At 55.2% G+C, this 15,087-nt stretch overlaps 1 protein-coding gene and 1 long non-coding RNA gene across 2 annotated transcripts; one reads left to right on the top strand and one right to left on the bottom strand.

Moving 5' to 3' along the window:
• LOC110387795 (5-hydroxytryptamine receptor 3A-like) lies at positions 101 to 6,504 on the bottom strand. The gene is made up of 8 exons (XM_021376375.1): positions 6,435 to 6,504; positions 3,719 to 3,885; positions 3,441 to 3,485; positions 2,453 to 2,562; positions 1,618 to 1,787; positions 1,322 to 1,482; positions 817 to 1,027; positions 101 to 396 (listed from the first exon to the last, which is right to left on the bottom strand). The coding sequence occupies exons 1-8, from the start codon at positions 6,502 to 6,504 to the stop codon at positions 101 to 103; spliced, it is 1,230 nt and encodes a 409-aa protein (XP_021232050.1).
• On the top strand, positions 13,156 to 14,756 carry LOC110387750. The gene is made up of 2 exons (XR_002432703.1): positions 13,156 to 13,425; positions 14,014 to 14,756. It is a non-coding gene; the product is annotated as an uncharacterized LOC110387750 (long non-coding RNA).

Below are 15,087 nucleotides of genomic sequence, written 5' to 3'. Positions count from 1 at the left end.
GTTGCTGTGCATGTGCTACAGTGCTCCAGTAGAGATGGTGAGAGCTAACTGAAAGAACAAATGCTAGTTCTGATAATACACCATTAGAAGAGTTTGGGGCTTAGAGCTGCGTGGGGTTCATTTCCCTTCTGTTTCTGCAGGAGCTCTCTCCCCAGCCCTTACCTGTGCTGTCATTGTTCTCCACGTGCCTGGAGATGTCTGAGCTCTGTGTCCTGCTTTGGCTGAATTTCTTCCTGTCCCATATGCAGAGCAGGGCCGTGGCACGTTCCAGCAGTAAGTGCTTCACCCAGCTGGGGACGTGAGGCTGCAGGTCTTGCTTGTGTACCAGGCGCACGATGAAGATGGTCTCTGTGAGGCTGATGACGAGCAATGCCATGCACACCACAAAATAGATGCCTGTGGAAATGCCAGCAAGGTGAGTGGCCTGGAATGGCCAGTACAGTCTTTAGATCAATGCGCAGCGCAGGCAGGTCTTGAGTAAATTCTTCCTGCCAAGCCCTGCAGCAGATCTCTGGTCTCTGCACAGAGCTGTTGCTCCAGGCCAACAACTGCTGTTGCTGTTGCTCTGGAGCCCACCCCACCCAGCTGGCATTCTGTTCTCTGGGCTGCTGTGGTGGTGCCTGCTCAGCCATGCATCTGCTCCAGCCCTGGAGCTCCAGTGCAGCTCTGTCAGACATGTGGGGTAGCCTTGATACCCCCAAGTCCTGAGCTGCTTTTACAGCCTCCATTTCTGTACCGACCCACATCTCCCATTTCTTGCTCTTGTGTAAGGAGCTCTTGCCCCAGCACCAGCTGGTACCAGTAGAGCTGCCGTACCTATCAGCGGGGTGCCAACAGCAGTAGCCGGAAGCGTGTCAGATACAATAATGAGGAAAACTGAGTAGCCCAGGAGGAGGGTGATCTTGAAAGAGACCCTCTCGCCACTGTTGGGAGGCAGGTAGAAGCCCACAATGTCCATCACCATCAAGAAGATACTAGGGAGCAGCAGGTTGATAGTATAGAAGAGAGGACGCCTCCGGATGACTACCTACCAGGACACAGGAAGAGACAGGAAAGGTTTAGATAAGGTAAGAGCCCTTCTGGAAAGGTGGGCTTGGGCTGGTCTGGGTCCCTGCTAAGGCAGGTGAGGGTGGTGGGCTGCACTGCGCAGACCCTCAGAAGGGTGGAGGGATGCACTGCAGCACGGGGTTGGGGAGCAGCTTGGTTATGAGGAAACAGGACCAAGGGCAGAACCGTGCCATGGTGCCTCATCTCTGAGAACAGCAGCACTCAAAGCAGGGCACAGCGTGACACGGGGCCCCGAGAAGGCAAGGGCCCTTACGTAGAACTTCATCTCGGCGTAGCTGTCGCTGCTTTTGACACTGAACTCCTGGAAGTGGCTGAGCACGTAGAGCAGCTCCCACTCGCCCTGGTTCATGAAGACGCTCCTGTCGAATTTCACCAGCTCCGGCTGCCGCCACAGCGAGAGGTTGATGTCGTGGACTGCAAGAGAGGTGGGGACCGAGCTGCCGGCCGCCGGGAGCGGCATTCCCGAGCAGCTGGGGCCACCTAGAGGGGGACGCGTCCCCTGCACGGAGCCGCCCGCCCCAGCCCCGTCCCCGAGTCCCCGGAGCTCACTGTTGTGCAGCCAGCTGGTGAAGGTGAGCGAGCAGTTCTGGACGTCGAAGGGGAAATTGTAGATGTCCAAGCTGCAGGCTGTCACCACCTGGATGGGCTTGAGGTTCTGGACCTCTCCGTGGTGGCGAACGTAGACGTAGGGGACGTCAGGGGACTTTCCAACATCCACACTGGAGGGCACAGGGACAGAGCACAAGGGTAGGGAGCCACTCTGGGGAGGGCTGTGAGCAGCTGGGCTCCTCCTGGCAAGCTGTGTTTGGGATGGGGACTGCCCAGCCCTGGGACCTTTCCTTGCTGTTCTGCCAACGAGCTTTTTTGGAAATAAGTAGAGATCGGGGGAAAGGGCCAGAGCAGTAGCACGCTGCCCCGTGTGGGCACAGTGGTCCCGTGTCATTGCTGTGCTCCCCATGGTCTCCCAGAGCAGCCCAGGGCCATGTGTGGCTTTGCCTCACGGGGGTCTCTGCAGCATGAGATGCTGGGAACACCTTAAATCCCAGCAGAAGTGGGGGTGGGGAAGGACAATGGCTGGCTCTGCAGGGAGGGCTGGCAGCTCTGCAGCTGCCCTCGCATTGTGCTTCCTTAACAAAGCCTTTCTCCAAATATCTGGATCCCACCCCCAGCACAGTGTGGGTAATTACAAATGTTTGCGGTTAGCCAGCATTGGAAATGTCCCAAGTGCCAAGCCGTTCCCCATCTGCAGCCCACCGCTTACGGGGGCACTGCCAGTTCTGTGCTGGGAATACAGAGCGAGGCACGGCGATGGGAGAGGGCGGTTCAAGCCCCGAGCTCTCTTCTGGGGTCTCCTGCAATGGGGTTGGGGCTGTGCTGCACTTACAACTCATTGATGAGGATGTCCGGCACCCAGACGCTCTCCGTGGGGAGGGAAATCTGCGTGATGTTGTCGAAGTGTGCGGGATCCCACTGGAGGAACTCGTCCGTCCAGTGCTGTGGGGGCAAAGCAAAAGGGGATCTAGAGGGTAACGCCGGCCCTAGCCCTGCCAAAATTCAAACCCAATGCCAGTGGCCTGCCACAGAAAGAAGCCCTAAATGCCTTGTATGAGAGAAAGGAAAGCCCATTTGTCCAGCTACCCAACAGTGAGAAGCATCAGTGTGAAAGACGCGTCTTCAGAGTCTTGACTCGTGCCCTGCAGAGGTCTCATTATGCCCTGCAATAATGGGGGATAACCTCACTGTGTTAGCTGGGAAGTGGTCACTCTGGCACGTGCTCGTGGAGACACGTTTGCCCCCCAGGGGTTGCTGGTACACACAGGGACACAGCCCCATCCCCAGCAGCACCTCCCATGAGCACAGAAATGCCTGTCCTGTCTCTTCCTGAAATTGTCTGCTTCTGCACGCGTCCAGGTGTTTTGTGTCTCATGGGCCTGGTTTGAAGGAGAATTCATTGACTGATACCTGGGCAGTCACAGGGAACAAAAACCAGAGGTGAGAGAGTAGCTGAGCCGACAAGGAAGCTGCCTTTGGGGGAGAGGCCTGCAAATACTGTGTGAACTCAAAGGAGATTTTCCTTTCTGTTGAATTTAGTGCTCCACAGCTTTCTTGTGTTCCTGCATCCAAGGGAGCTGGCCCCAGTTTTGGAAAGAGCTGCCGTGCCAGGACCTATCTGCAGGGCTGGGAGCTGGGATGCGGAGGTAGGCAGACATCAGGGCTGGCTGACAGCAGCCTGCCTTCCGCCATGCTCCCCTCCTGGGACAGGCATGTCCCTACACACCGTGGGGCAGAACCAGGTCACCGTGGGTACTCCAGCCTCCGTGCTGGCAGATGGGGCTGAAGGGAGGGGGGGCCGGCAAGGTCCCTGCGCTCACCTGTCTGTACCAGATGTAGGTGGTCAGCACCTGATTTTTCTCATCCTGTGGGAACAAGAGGAGGAGTGGTTGGCGCAGGGTGACAACAAACCATTGCCATTGCTGGTGGGTGGAGGTCACCAGGGGGAATTTGTATAGCGAGCATCGCTCCTCTTGCAGAGGAATGAGCAGCAGCACGATGCTGTAGGGTGGAAGGGGACATGCTGGCTGGTAACCATGTCCTTTGGTTCCCCATCCCCTGCTCTCACAGTGCTGGGATGGGAGGACAGCGGACTCACCACGCTGAGGATGGCATACACCATGACATCGATGGCCACAGTGGTGGTGGTGCGCCAGTCCCGCACGGGTCGGACTCCCCTCCTGTAGTGAGCCAGCAGCGTGTCGGACAGACGGAGCAGGGCTGGCGTGGTGGGATCTGGCTCCTGGCTCCCCCGCAGGGCTCCTGCTGGGACAGGGAGAGGCAGCTCACATTTGCTCTCTGCCTCCCTGACCCGCTGCCCCAAATCACAGTAGTGGGCAAGTGACACTAGGGAAGCAGCCCCCACATCCAGCCCTAGGGCCACGCCACCTCCCCTCACTGCAGGCTGGGTGAGGGGCCCCACCACCCCCCCCTGTTCCACGTCTGAGCAGTGAGCTAAAATCTCCCTGGGGTGTGTGAGATGAACCTGGCTTGCAATTTGGGATTGCACTTTGTTATCAGAGCTAAGAGCATCTTGCTGGAAAACAAGAACGTCAGCAAGAAACACCATCTCCTGCTTTATCCAGCCCTTCTGCTATCTGCGTGAATCACCCTGACCTTCCCCTAGACTCTTCTTGGGTCTCAGATGGCCACGTTCCACCTGAAGCTGCCATCTGCCTCTTCTCCAGGAGTGACATCAGGACAATGGGGCAGCCACAGTGGGAAACTGCGAGGGAATCACTGCCCCAAGATGAGTTTTCTAACTCTTATTACTTGGGGAGGCATTGCCTCTTTACCATAAAGTTGAAGGCTAAGGTTTAAGCTGAACCAAGATGCTAAATTCATGCACTGAGTAACGAAGAAGACTAAAATCTGTCTATACCTGGAAAAAAAAGTACCCGTGTTAATCCTGGGGGGCTGCACCGCTTGTGTCACCAAGGTTTGCATCCAACTCCCCAGTGCTTTCCATGGCACAAATGCCTGCAAACGCTGCTGGGCAGTCACTCTCTTGGAAAGCGCCTGCAGGCCAGCTGGGTTTTTTGGCTATTGGTCAAATATCTGTTCCTTAGCTCATCTTTGCTGCCCCAGTGCGTTCATGCAATGCTGGGAAGGTTCTGTGCCACTCCTCCATCATTTGTGGGACTGAATGGCACTGCGTCAAGGCTGAGGAGCCCGAGTATTTGACAGCACGACTTCTGCACGTTGGGATCTCATCCCCTTGTGGTGCACGTGAGTTGGATGCTCTGAGCCCACAAAGGGAGGAGGTGCAGCGCAGGGCTGTGTGATTAGAGCTGGGATAGCAGTGCTCTGTGCCATGCTGGCTGGGAGCTGCGTGCTGTCCTGGGGCAGGAGGGTACACCCCTCCTGCCCTATGTGTGTATGGTGTATGGGCTGAAGCTGAGGAAGGACCCCCAGGGCTGGTGTACTCATGCGGGCATGCAGTGTTTCCCTGTGCTGCTCTGCTGGGCTGTGGGCATTGTGTCTGCAACTCCACGTTGCCAGTTGGGCATCTTTAGCAATGGGTGAAATGGCTTTATCGTGCAGGAGCAACGTTGGTATTGGTATCTCAACCGACAGATTATACTGTGTGTAATGAGAGGCACTCAGTGGAGTAGATCTGCAAGAACTTGGGAAAAGTTTCCTGGGAGGAAACATTCATCTTTCTTTTCAGCTAAGAAAAAGCAGCCCCAGCCGCTCCAACTTTGTGTGCAACCCATAATGCCCCCGAGCTGGCTGTGCTACCATCCTCATCCAGCCGCGTGTTTGCAGTAGGAGGCAATGGGGGTGAGAAGCAGCGATCAGAGGGATGGGAGGAACACAGGCACTGCTGCCATTGCAGCGATGGCTCTGGCCAAGTGGCCTTGAGCACTGCAGCTGCTCACAGCTGGCTCGGGGCACTTGCCCTCGGTGTCTGGGAAAAGCCACACTGGACAGGGCTGAGCTCATTGCTCCCAGCACTGGTCCCAGAGCTCTGCCAGCTCACACCACCTGCCACACTGCAGGTAAGCAGCGTTTTGCTCACTGTTTTCCACCTGAGCTAAAGGGAATTCTTGTCTAGGAAATTAAGTAGCTCGGAAATTGCCTAACTTCAAAAGGGTGGGAAGCCCCCAGTTGCAATCTGTTGGCTGGCAGTATTCTGTCACCGAGTATTCAAACTTTGTGATGCAATCAGCATCAACCGCAGAGTGAACTGTTATTTAAAAAATGCCCAATGGTAGGATTGTTTTTAAAATCCCAGACAAAATATCCCCCTTCCCTCACCCCACCCCAGCTTTATCCCTTTCAAAAATAAGACAAAATCGACACGCGCTCCTAAAACCACTTGCGTGGCCCCATATGGGTTGTCTTTGACTATTCAACATAAAGAAAGTTGGTCAAAGCTGCTTCCCCCACTCAGCCCCATGGCCAGGCCGTGGCATGCAGCCATGCCGGCACTGAAGCGGGGCCACAGCACCATGTCTGGGCACCCTTCCTTGGGATCCAAGTGCTCTGAAGCCCCCGATGCACCCAAACCTCAGCGCTGGGTGCAGGTAAGCTGTTACCTCCCTCTCCTCCCAGCCACACTCGGTCAAGCGCACAATGCCTTGGAGCTCTTTCCAAGAGGTCACCCATGGTTGGACTTTTCCCATGGGTGCAGGTTTTGAATCACTTTAATCTTAAAAATGCTTTAAAGAAAAAAAAGAAGCACAAGAACAACCCTAAAGTTTGCATGCTATATAGAGCCATTGCTCATATGCAGTTGCTCCGACATGCCTGCAGCTGCAAGAAACCAGCTCCTCCTTCCACCCTTGCAGGTTTCCCCGTCATGTCCTTACCTGCATCCTGCAGCATCGACACCGGTAGCAGCAGTGCCAGGAGCAGCGACACGAGAGCCACCAGCGCCATGGTGCCGCAGGTCCCCGGCTCCGTCCCCAGCCTGCGCTCTCCTCCAAGTGAACCCAATCAGGGAAGCAGGCAGCACTTTTTGCTCGCTGTCCCCCAGCCGTCAGGTTTGGGAAAATGCGTAATTAATCTTGCAATCAGCCTCCTCTGCTGCATCGAGTTTCAGGAGGGGAGGGGGGGAAGGAGGAGGCCGCCCGCCCCGTGGCTGGCATGCTGCAAATGCGGAGTGCACGAGCCTCCCGGCCATGCACAGTGCTGCTGGGGGGGCTCCTGCTGCTGGGAGGGATGGGAGCTGGCTGCAGTTGGGATGATGCTGGCTGCATCATCTGCAGGTGACAGCAGAGTGAGATTTCCCCATCACTGCCGCACTACTGTGGATACTGTGCAAGTGAAGGATCGAGTCCATGCTGGGCACTTGCTCTGTGGCTGTGCATGTTTGTTCTGGGGGACTGCGAGCCATGGAAGAGAGCAGGGGCTGCAGGAGGTGTAAGGGGAGAAGTTCTGGTGAGGGGGAGAGCCACGAGGCTGTGCCAGGAGCCCTTTCATGGTCTGCAGAAGAGAGAGGTGAGATCTATGCCATGGGCTTACGAAGAATAGAGTCATAGAATCATGGAATAGCTTAGGTTGGAGGGGATCTTTAAGATTCTCACACTCTAACCCCATGCCATGGGTAAGTTGCCAACTAACAGACCAGGCTGCCCAGGGCCCCATCCAACCTGACCATGAGTACCTCCAGGAGTGGGGCACATGGTGGGGGTACAGACAGAGCTACTGTGGGGCAGGGCGGGCTTCAAGCAGCCAGGTAGAGAGCTCTGGAGCTGCTCTGAGCAGAGTTGCTGGAGAGGAGGAAAAAACAACTGCTCAGTGTCAGGGAAAGAAGCCTGGGGACACGCAGGGCAGGCTGGAGATGGGCTTTCCCCAAAGCCTCGCGGTGCTCCCAGCTCCTCCAGAAGCTCCCTCGTACTGGGAGGGCTGGTGAGGCAGCCAGGCGGGATCGGAGCCCTCGGCTGCGGCACGGAGCAAATTGCATCAGATGGCAGCGTGGAGTCACTTAAACGAGATAAGAATTAGTGCGCGGCCCTGATGAACTCCCCCTTGGCTGCCAATAGCGGTGTCAGGGAAAGAGAGAGTGTAAAGCTGGGGCTAATTTGATTTCTCGGCTCTGTTAGCGGATGGTAAGTCACCTCCTGGGGAGCGCAGACAGCTCGGAGCTGTTTGCTGTTATTGAATCTGGATAATAAAAATCACGGGCAGCGCCGCAGCGGCGCTGGGGACCGTGCCCTGGGCTGCAGTGCTGGAGAGCACGGAGCACCCAATGCCACCGCGCTGTCCTCCTGCCACCTGCAGCAAGTGGGACGTGCTGCACTGCACAGGGTCCAACCGAGGGTCCCAGCATCACTGCAGGGTTGGGATGAAGGAGGACAGTGAGGAGCACTGAACCGCAGCCTCAGCGGCAGCATCATTAACTCTGTATCCTCTCCCTTGGGTTTTATGTCTTCATCTTAAAGAGATTTTAATGTAGTTCCTATCAGGCCTCCTGTTATCGGATATCTAATTAGTGTGATCTATTATAGCCTTGTATTACGCGCGCGCACACACAGTCTGTACGTCGGGGGCTCTTACGGGACTTTTTGTGGGATGTCTGATATAAATTGGCAGTATCCAGATCAGATTTACTTTCTGAAATGGTATAATGGGATTTTATTAGCTCTGTAATCTGCTGCACAGTAATTGCTTTTCTGAGAATCGAAGCGCTCGGCATCTCGAGTTTCCCAGGGCTCAGCCCGGCTCCCTGCTCCTGCAGCACCGCCACGGCCCCGGCACCGCTCCGTGCACCAGAACCCGGTGAGTTTTCCCTCCCTAGGGGCTAAGGACAGTGCTCAAATCCTTCATTTTTCCATGCAGTGCTGCGTATCTGTCAGACGCGTGCAAAGTCTCTCGGTGGGTCCTGCCTGCAGGCTGCCCTGGTTGGTGATGCTATGCTACTCTGCCCCTTGGTTTTCAGCACGCATCAGCTCTGGCTGTCTGTTGGGAGGCACCAGCTGTGGGGAAGGATGCTTTCCCCAGCGGTGGATGCTTCTCAGAGTGGTGACCTCAGGGTGGGGGAACCCAGAGGGCAGGGGCCGTGCACGATGTCCCGGTGATGTGCACAGTGCATGGGCCAGCAATGCCCTGCATCCTCCTCCTCACACTGATCTGCACCGACCAGGAATGTAACGTGCTGCAGCTGTGGGCTCAGCCCTGGGGTGCTGCATGGGGTGGGCACTCGGCGATGGACGCAGAGGAGCAGGAGGGGCAGGGAGTTTACCAACGAGATGATGGCAGAGCGATGCTTTGTAGATTGCCGAGCACAGAGCCATTCCTTGCTTCTATGGAGACAGCTCCCCATAAAGGCTAATAGGTTTTTGAAGGATACAGAGCACAGAGGGATCTGTTGGCTCTGTGAGGCCGTTCGTTTAGCTCAGGGAGCGAGCTGGGTGCCCAGTGCAGGGGTCCCTCCTCCAGAACCCCCACAGTGCACATCCAGGATGTGGCTGGAGGGCAGTTTTGGGAACCAGGCTGGAGCCGGGAGCTCCATTAGGCACTTTGCTAATTTAATCACTGCCGTGGGTCACCGCAGATCCTGGTAGCTTTGCTCCACACAGGGAACAGGAGCTGTCACAAACACCTCACTGCCGCGCAGTCTGCCTCGTTGTGAACCCATAGATGTCTCTTAGGTAAATAACTCAGCACCTATAGAGGTGGGTGCTGGAGTAACGTGCAGATAGGGCAGCACTCAGCATCAGCAATGCCGCCATCCCACAGCCCCCCAGAGCCAAAGCATGCACTGAGCAGGCAACGCGGAGATCATAACAGAAGAGCAACCACAAATGTTCCCAAGGATCTCACCGATGCGCCGATTAAAACAATTATTTTTTCCCCTCGTGGCTCTGCATCGCAGGCAAGTGGCTCCTGCTATGGTGGTGCAAGTGTGTGACAGCAGCAATGAAGATGAAGTGTCGGTGGAGCATCCTGTTGGGGGTAATCATACACGAGGGGGGGATGAGGAGGTGACCCGCTCGGTCTCCTCCATCTGCAATTCTTGTTTACTTTGTTCGTCTTTATGAGGGAGTGTGTGATTATGCGACCGCCGTAATGAGTTTAAATTTATCTCAGCAGTGCTTTGGAAATAAGATTTTATTAGAGTGATAGGAAAGCTTCCCCAGCTCCTGTCCCCATCCTCACCAATAAAAATGCACAGGGGCTGTAAATAACCGGTGCTGCAGCGGCCGGGAAGGGGAGTGCTTCCACAGCCCCACTGTATTTCATGGTTTAATTATCACCAGCACAAAGTTCTGCGGGCCTGGAGGGGACAGTTAAAATGTCTCCGCAGAAAGTGCTCTAAAGTGACGCCCTGTAATGAACGCGAGGCTGTCTCACGGTGTAAGAGGGTATCTCCTCCGAAGCGACTTGGTTTTAATCTCCTTTGAATGCTCTTTGACAAATGGGCCAGGCTGCACGGTGGAAAGGGGATGACTTTTTTTGCAAAGTCATCTGTCGGCTTCCGGAGCCCTCTGGTCACGAGCGCTGAGCAGAGGTGGGTGCTGCAGGGGGCAGAGGTCGGAGCATCAGTGCAATGAGCGAGCAGCCCTGGGCATGGGGTGCAGCCCTGGGCGTGGGGTGCAGCCCTGGGCGTGGGGTGCAGCCCTGGGCGTGGGGTGCAGCCGGCACCTGCACAGAGTGCAAAAGACCTTAGTGCAAACTTATGGAGCTGCAGCAGTGCTGGGATGTGCAGCGCCGCGGGGCACAGTGGAGGGACCTGTGCCCAAATCCAACTGGCTGCGGGGTGGCTTTGGGGGATGGAAGGGTGTCAGGATGCAGCTGATGTTGCTCTCATTTCATTAACAGCAGCAGAAGCATTTCACGGGCAATTGGAGATAAATACCAGTGCTGTGCAATGAGCAGCGAGAGACAGCTGCAGGTAGGGGCTGGGACAGTGCCTGTGCAGAGCTGGGGGGGGGGGCTGCGAGCACTCTTGTCTCAGTGCCCCCAGCCACACTCCTACAGCTCTCAGGGCTGGGGATCACCCCTTGTCACAGGGCTGCCCATAGGACAGACAGACAGGTGGGGTGGTCACTGCTGAGCATCCCTGGGGCCAACAGGAGGCTGGAGACAGGGGAGCACTTTAGAGCCCAGCAGCCAAACGGGCACAGCTGTAGCCTGGTCTCAGAGAGCTCAGCAAAGGAAGGCTCTCCCTCTGCAAGCTGCTCGTATTTACTCATCTGCTTAATGAACTCCGCTCGGAGCAGCTGCAGGGATGAGTCACACTGTATTTCAAGGCAGCAAGTGGTGTCTGGGCTGTGCTGGAGTCAGGTGCAGCTCAGGCCAGGGGCCAGGGGCCAGGGAGTGGGCATGTGGTTTGGGATATGGTTCTCAGCACCCTAAGCAGAGGGCTGAGCAGTGCTTGCTGTCTGGGTGTGAGCTCCTTTTCCTTCCTTGGGCCAGTGTGAGCTGTGCCCTGCCTTGCTGGGGACCAGTGCCTGGACACAGCCTCTGTGTTGTGCTGCCCCTGGGGACACGGCCACCAGCATGCTGGGCATGGTGGTAAGCTTGGAGCTGCAGCTTGTGACAATGGAAGTTGCCCAATCCCACGCTCCCAGGGAGGATGCTGAGATCCCTGCACTCCCAGAGCTGGGAATGCAAACCCAGCAAAGAAGCTCAATGCCTTTAAATCCCCCATCAAAGCACTTTCCCTTCAGTTGCGTTCACCATTAGACACCCTTCAAGTGTTAGCAATATTATGCCACAATTTCATTATCCATTAAAGCCAGGTAATAATAAGTACACCAAGGTATTTGGAACCCATTGGCGTTAATGGAGGAGATCCATCTCATTCCGAGCAGGTACAGCAGCCGCGCGTCAGAGATGCGATATTACCCAAGGTTAGGCAGGAATTGCCTTGCTGAGAGCAGACCCACCGGTATTTAATCTTGCATGGCTGTCTTTATGGCACAGTGCGAGCCTGGTGCCTGGTTTGCTGCTTTTCTCTCCCTTTTATTTTGCTGCTGCACCTTCCTGACCTGGGAAGTTGGGAACGTACCCCAGGATGGGGGCAATACTTCCTTCCCTTGCTTTTTGGGGGAGGCTTGTGCTACAGGGTTGCACCCCATTGGTGCACCCCCAGCAGTAGATGTGCACCAGGAGCTGTGCGAATGCCAAGCACAAATGTTTCAAACTGGAATTTCCTATCAGTGCCTGCTGCTTTTAAACATGACCCTGAAGTGTTTCTGGGAGAGCAGGTGAGGATTATTTGCTGTCTCATAAGGGCAAGTGTTTGGTGTCCATTGAAATCCACCCCCCTTCCTCCCAACTTCTGCTCCCTGAGTGCTGGTAAATGTTTCTGGAACACCTTTTCCATTTTTTTTTTACATTTAACAATGCAAATTGATCGCTTCCTTTTGATAAAATCAGGCTGTATGGAAAGATCTGAGGGTATGGAATGAGTGGGGTGGAGGTACACCATCAGTTCCCATTTGTTCTTCATCCAAGAGCATGTGCACCACACCACAGTAAATTATCTTTGATATAACAGCACTTGTACTGTGCTTGACACTGCAAGAGAATCACCAGTATCTGTCTTGCACCGTAATTAGTTACTGTGACATTAATCAGGCTGCTCAGCATAACACATACCCACAGCAAACCCAGAGCTAAAAATACGAGGCTGCGTTTATATTGGTAATCAGGACATTAATAATTTTTTAGAGGGAGTTGTCTCGGCTGCTTTAGGCAGGCACTTGTGTTCAACCTCCATGCCTATAGATTTTTCTGCTTATAAAACAGATAAGAGTGACCTCAAGGTAAGTGTATTTTGTATGAAATGATGTGCAGAGGTCTCCTTCTTACTCAAGCCCTGGCTTCTCCCCGTGGCTGCAGCCCTGGCTTTGCTGTAAGGATGCGCTCGGCTGCAGCTCAGCTCAGTCCCATGGCACGAGGGCATGGACACGTTACGTCTTTCCTAGTAAGACGGTCAGATATTAGGGAAGATTCCTTCTCAGAAAGAGCAGTGAGGCAGTGGCACTGCTGCCCAAGGGAGGTGGTGGGGTCACCATCCCTGGAGGTGTTCCAGAACTGCGGAGATGTGGCACTGAGGGATGTGATCAGTGGGCACGGTGGGGATGGGTTGGGTTGGACGTGGGGATCTCAGAGGTCTTTTCCAACCCGAATGACCCTCTGACTCTACGATTCTGTGAAGCTGCAGGAAGCCATGGAGGAGGAGCAGCTCCCTTCTGGTCTTCTCCTTAGGGCCGGCCCGGAGCATCCTCGCACGGACCACGCAGCCCGGCTCCTCCTTCCCAAGTTAAACACCAAGTTTTGCAGTGCCAGCTGGCTGCCGTAATTGGCTCTCTCGTGGCGTTATTCACAGCTCTTCCCTCTTTCTTTTCCAGCTACCTTCCATCTTGCTTGTTAAAAGCAAAGGATATTTCGCAGAATTGGAATTCATTAGTCTTCCTAACAGAGGGAGCCTACTTAGACCTAAATTGGTGGTTAGCAAACGCAGAGATAATTCCCATGCGTTCGTATTTATCTTCCCAGTTCGGCAGCGTGTCGAGACAGCTGCCTCGGCGTCTGTCGGGGAGGCTCCAGCCAGCAGAGGGGAATACAAAGGTATCTGCCTTCCGCAGTTGGCGAAACTCAATATAAGCAAATTGGAACTCCGACTCGATTATCTCCCCGATCAGATTTCCCCAAGGCCCTAGCAATAACTTGATATTCTCAGGCAAGACTAGTCTTTTATGTGCGGGAAACAGGAGGCAGAAAGATCACAACAGAAGTCGGAGGCAGCGGCGGAGACGGGCCGGGAGCTGCACGGCTCATTGCTCGGCGTGGGCACCTCCCGGAGCCGCGCTCACAGCCCCCACCTTCGCAGCAGCGTTGGCTCAGGTGCCAAATCTCAGCATCCTCACCCATCTCCTTCTGAAACTTTTCTTTGGTGGCAGGAAAGGGGCATCTCACGGTTGGCAGGGATGCTCAGAGCTCATCTCATCCAGAGCTGCTCTCTGCTCCCCTGCCGTGCTAAGGATGGGTGGGGGGTACTGATCATGTACCCATGGGACGCACTTTGTCTACCCTAAGCTTTGCGTTTCCAGCTGCTCTGAAATGCAATTTCAGTTCAGCAGGGAGAAGGAACTCCATATCTGCAAGATGAGAGGTAATTACAGTGCTTGCAGTTATTCATTAAATTCATGTAGCATATTTCCTGTAATTAATACCATGCCCACGCAGTCCTACGTTATCACACTTGCCAGCACCTGAGATGTATTTTAGCAGCTTTTGGGATATCGGAGTAGGTTAGGGAAGCTGGAACAGCACAGATCTGCTGCTGTGCTGAAGGGGATGCTGCAAACCCTAAAGCCAACAATATCAGCTCTGCTGCTCTGAACAGCCCCGCAGACATGTGAAATTGACAGCTTTTTACCTCTTCCTTTGAAAACATTCCCCCAAATATGGCTTGAATGCTTATTTTTTCAGAGCCAGGATGACCCTTCAGGGGCCGTGCTGATGCTCCCACACCCGTGGCGACGTTCCACGCACTGCGAGGCAGCAGAGACGGCGCCGGAGAAACGAGGAGCTGCAATTGCATGTGACACGTTCCTGAGTGCTCCTCCGCAGATGCAAAAAAGGAATTTTGCTCCGGCCCCGGGGGAGCTCGGCCCCGCCAGGTCATTGGGCTGAATCAAATTGCCAATGTGCGGCACTGAAATCTCATCTGCGTCGTCCTGCGAGCGCGGCCGGGGCCGGGGCTGCTGACAGGTGTTGTGATGAGCTGCTCCGCGCGCGAGATCCAGCAGGAAACTGGAAATGAGATCTCATCTTGCATCGGCACCCGCGGCACAGCCTCGTCCCAAGCAGAAGTCATACAAATGAGGATTTGTCACAGCGCTCTGAGCCCCGCGTGGTGCCTTGCGTGCTTCTCACCTGCACCAAGCACCCCTGCCCCGATGTTGTGTCTTCTGCCTTCTTGCCGGAGTGCTGCTGAGCCTCCTGGTGCCACCGCTTTGGGGGACAGGGACAGGGGAGGAGAAGCAGCTCCTCCCCAGAGTTACCTTCCCTTGCAGATCCCCATCCTTCACAGGTCTTTGAGGGGAGAAGCCCCACACCGCAAACAGAGAGCGCTTGGGCTCCACGCTGAGCGAAGGGACGCGGTGCTGTGCGTGCGGTTGCAGCAGCTCTGTGTCAGTGACTTGCAGGCAATGTTGCTTGTGCAAACAGAACAGCTCTGTGCTATTCTGTGCGAGGACAGAGGACTTCTGAGCCCGTTTCCCATGCTGCTGCCTGCCCTGCACCTTGTGCTTCAGCGTGCACTGGGACCTTCACACCAGGGACTCCCTGCAGAGGGCTCCAGCACTGCAGCTCTGTCTCTGCGTTCCCAAGGGCACGCACTCACCCTTGCTCATGCAAAGTGCATTGCATGCACCTTGCACCGGAGGGTTCATATGATGCGCATTGCTTGCATCTTGCTCCAGGGGGCCTCTGTGATGTGCACTGCACGCACCTTGCTCTGTTGAACCTATGTCATGCACATTGCATGCACCTTGCTCCAGG

The sequence above is a fragment of the Numida meleagris genome, chromosome 23, assembly GCF_002078875.1.
Source record: "Numida meleagris isolate 19003 breed g44 Domestic line chromosome 23, NumMel1.0, whole genome shotgun sequence".
Lineage (NCBI taxonomy): Eukaryota > Metazoa > Chordata > Aves > Galliformes > Numididae > Numida > Numida meleagris.
Note: the sequence above shows the minus strand (reverse complement) of the source record. Positions and strands in the feature narration are given on the sequence as shown.

Bases quoted from the DNA above. Each gene is read 5' to 3' on its own strand.
- LOC110387795 (XM_021376375.1), bottom strand. From the start codon at position 6,504: ATGGCGCTGGTGGCTCTCGTGTCGCTGCTCCTGGCACTGCTGCTACCG. The intron at 2,563-3,440 runs GTGAGCGCAGGG...TTGCCCCCACAG, and splicing joins CCTACATCTGGTACAGACAG to CACTGGACGGACGAGTTCCT. The intron at 397-816 runs GTACGGCAGCTC...GCATTTCCACAG, and splicing joins TGTTGGCACCCCGCTGATAG to GCATCTATTTTGTGGTGTGC.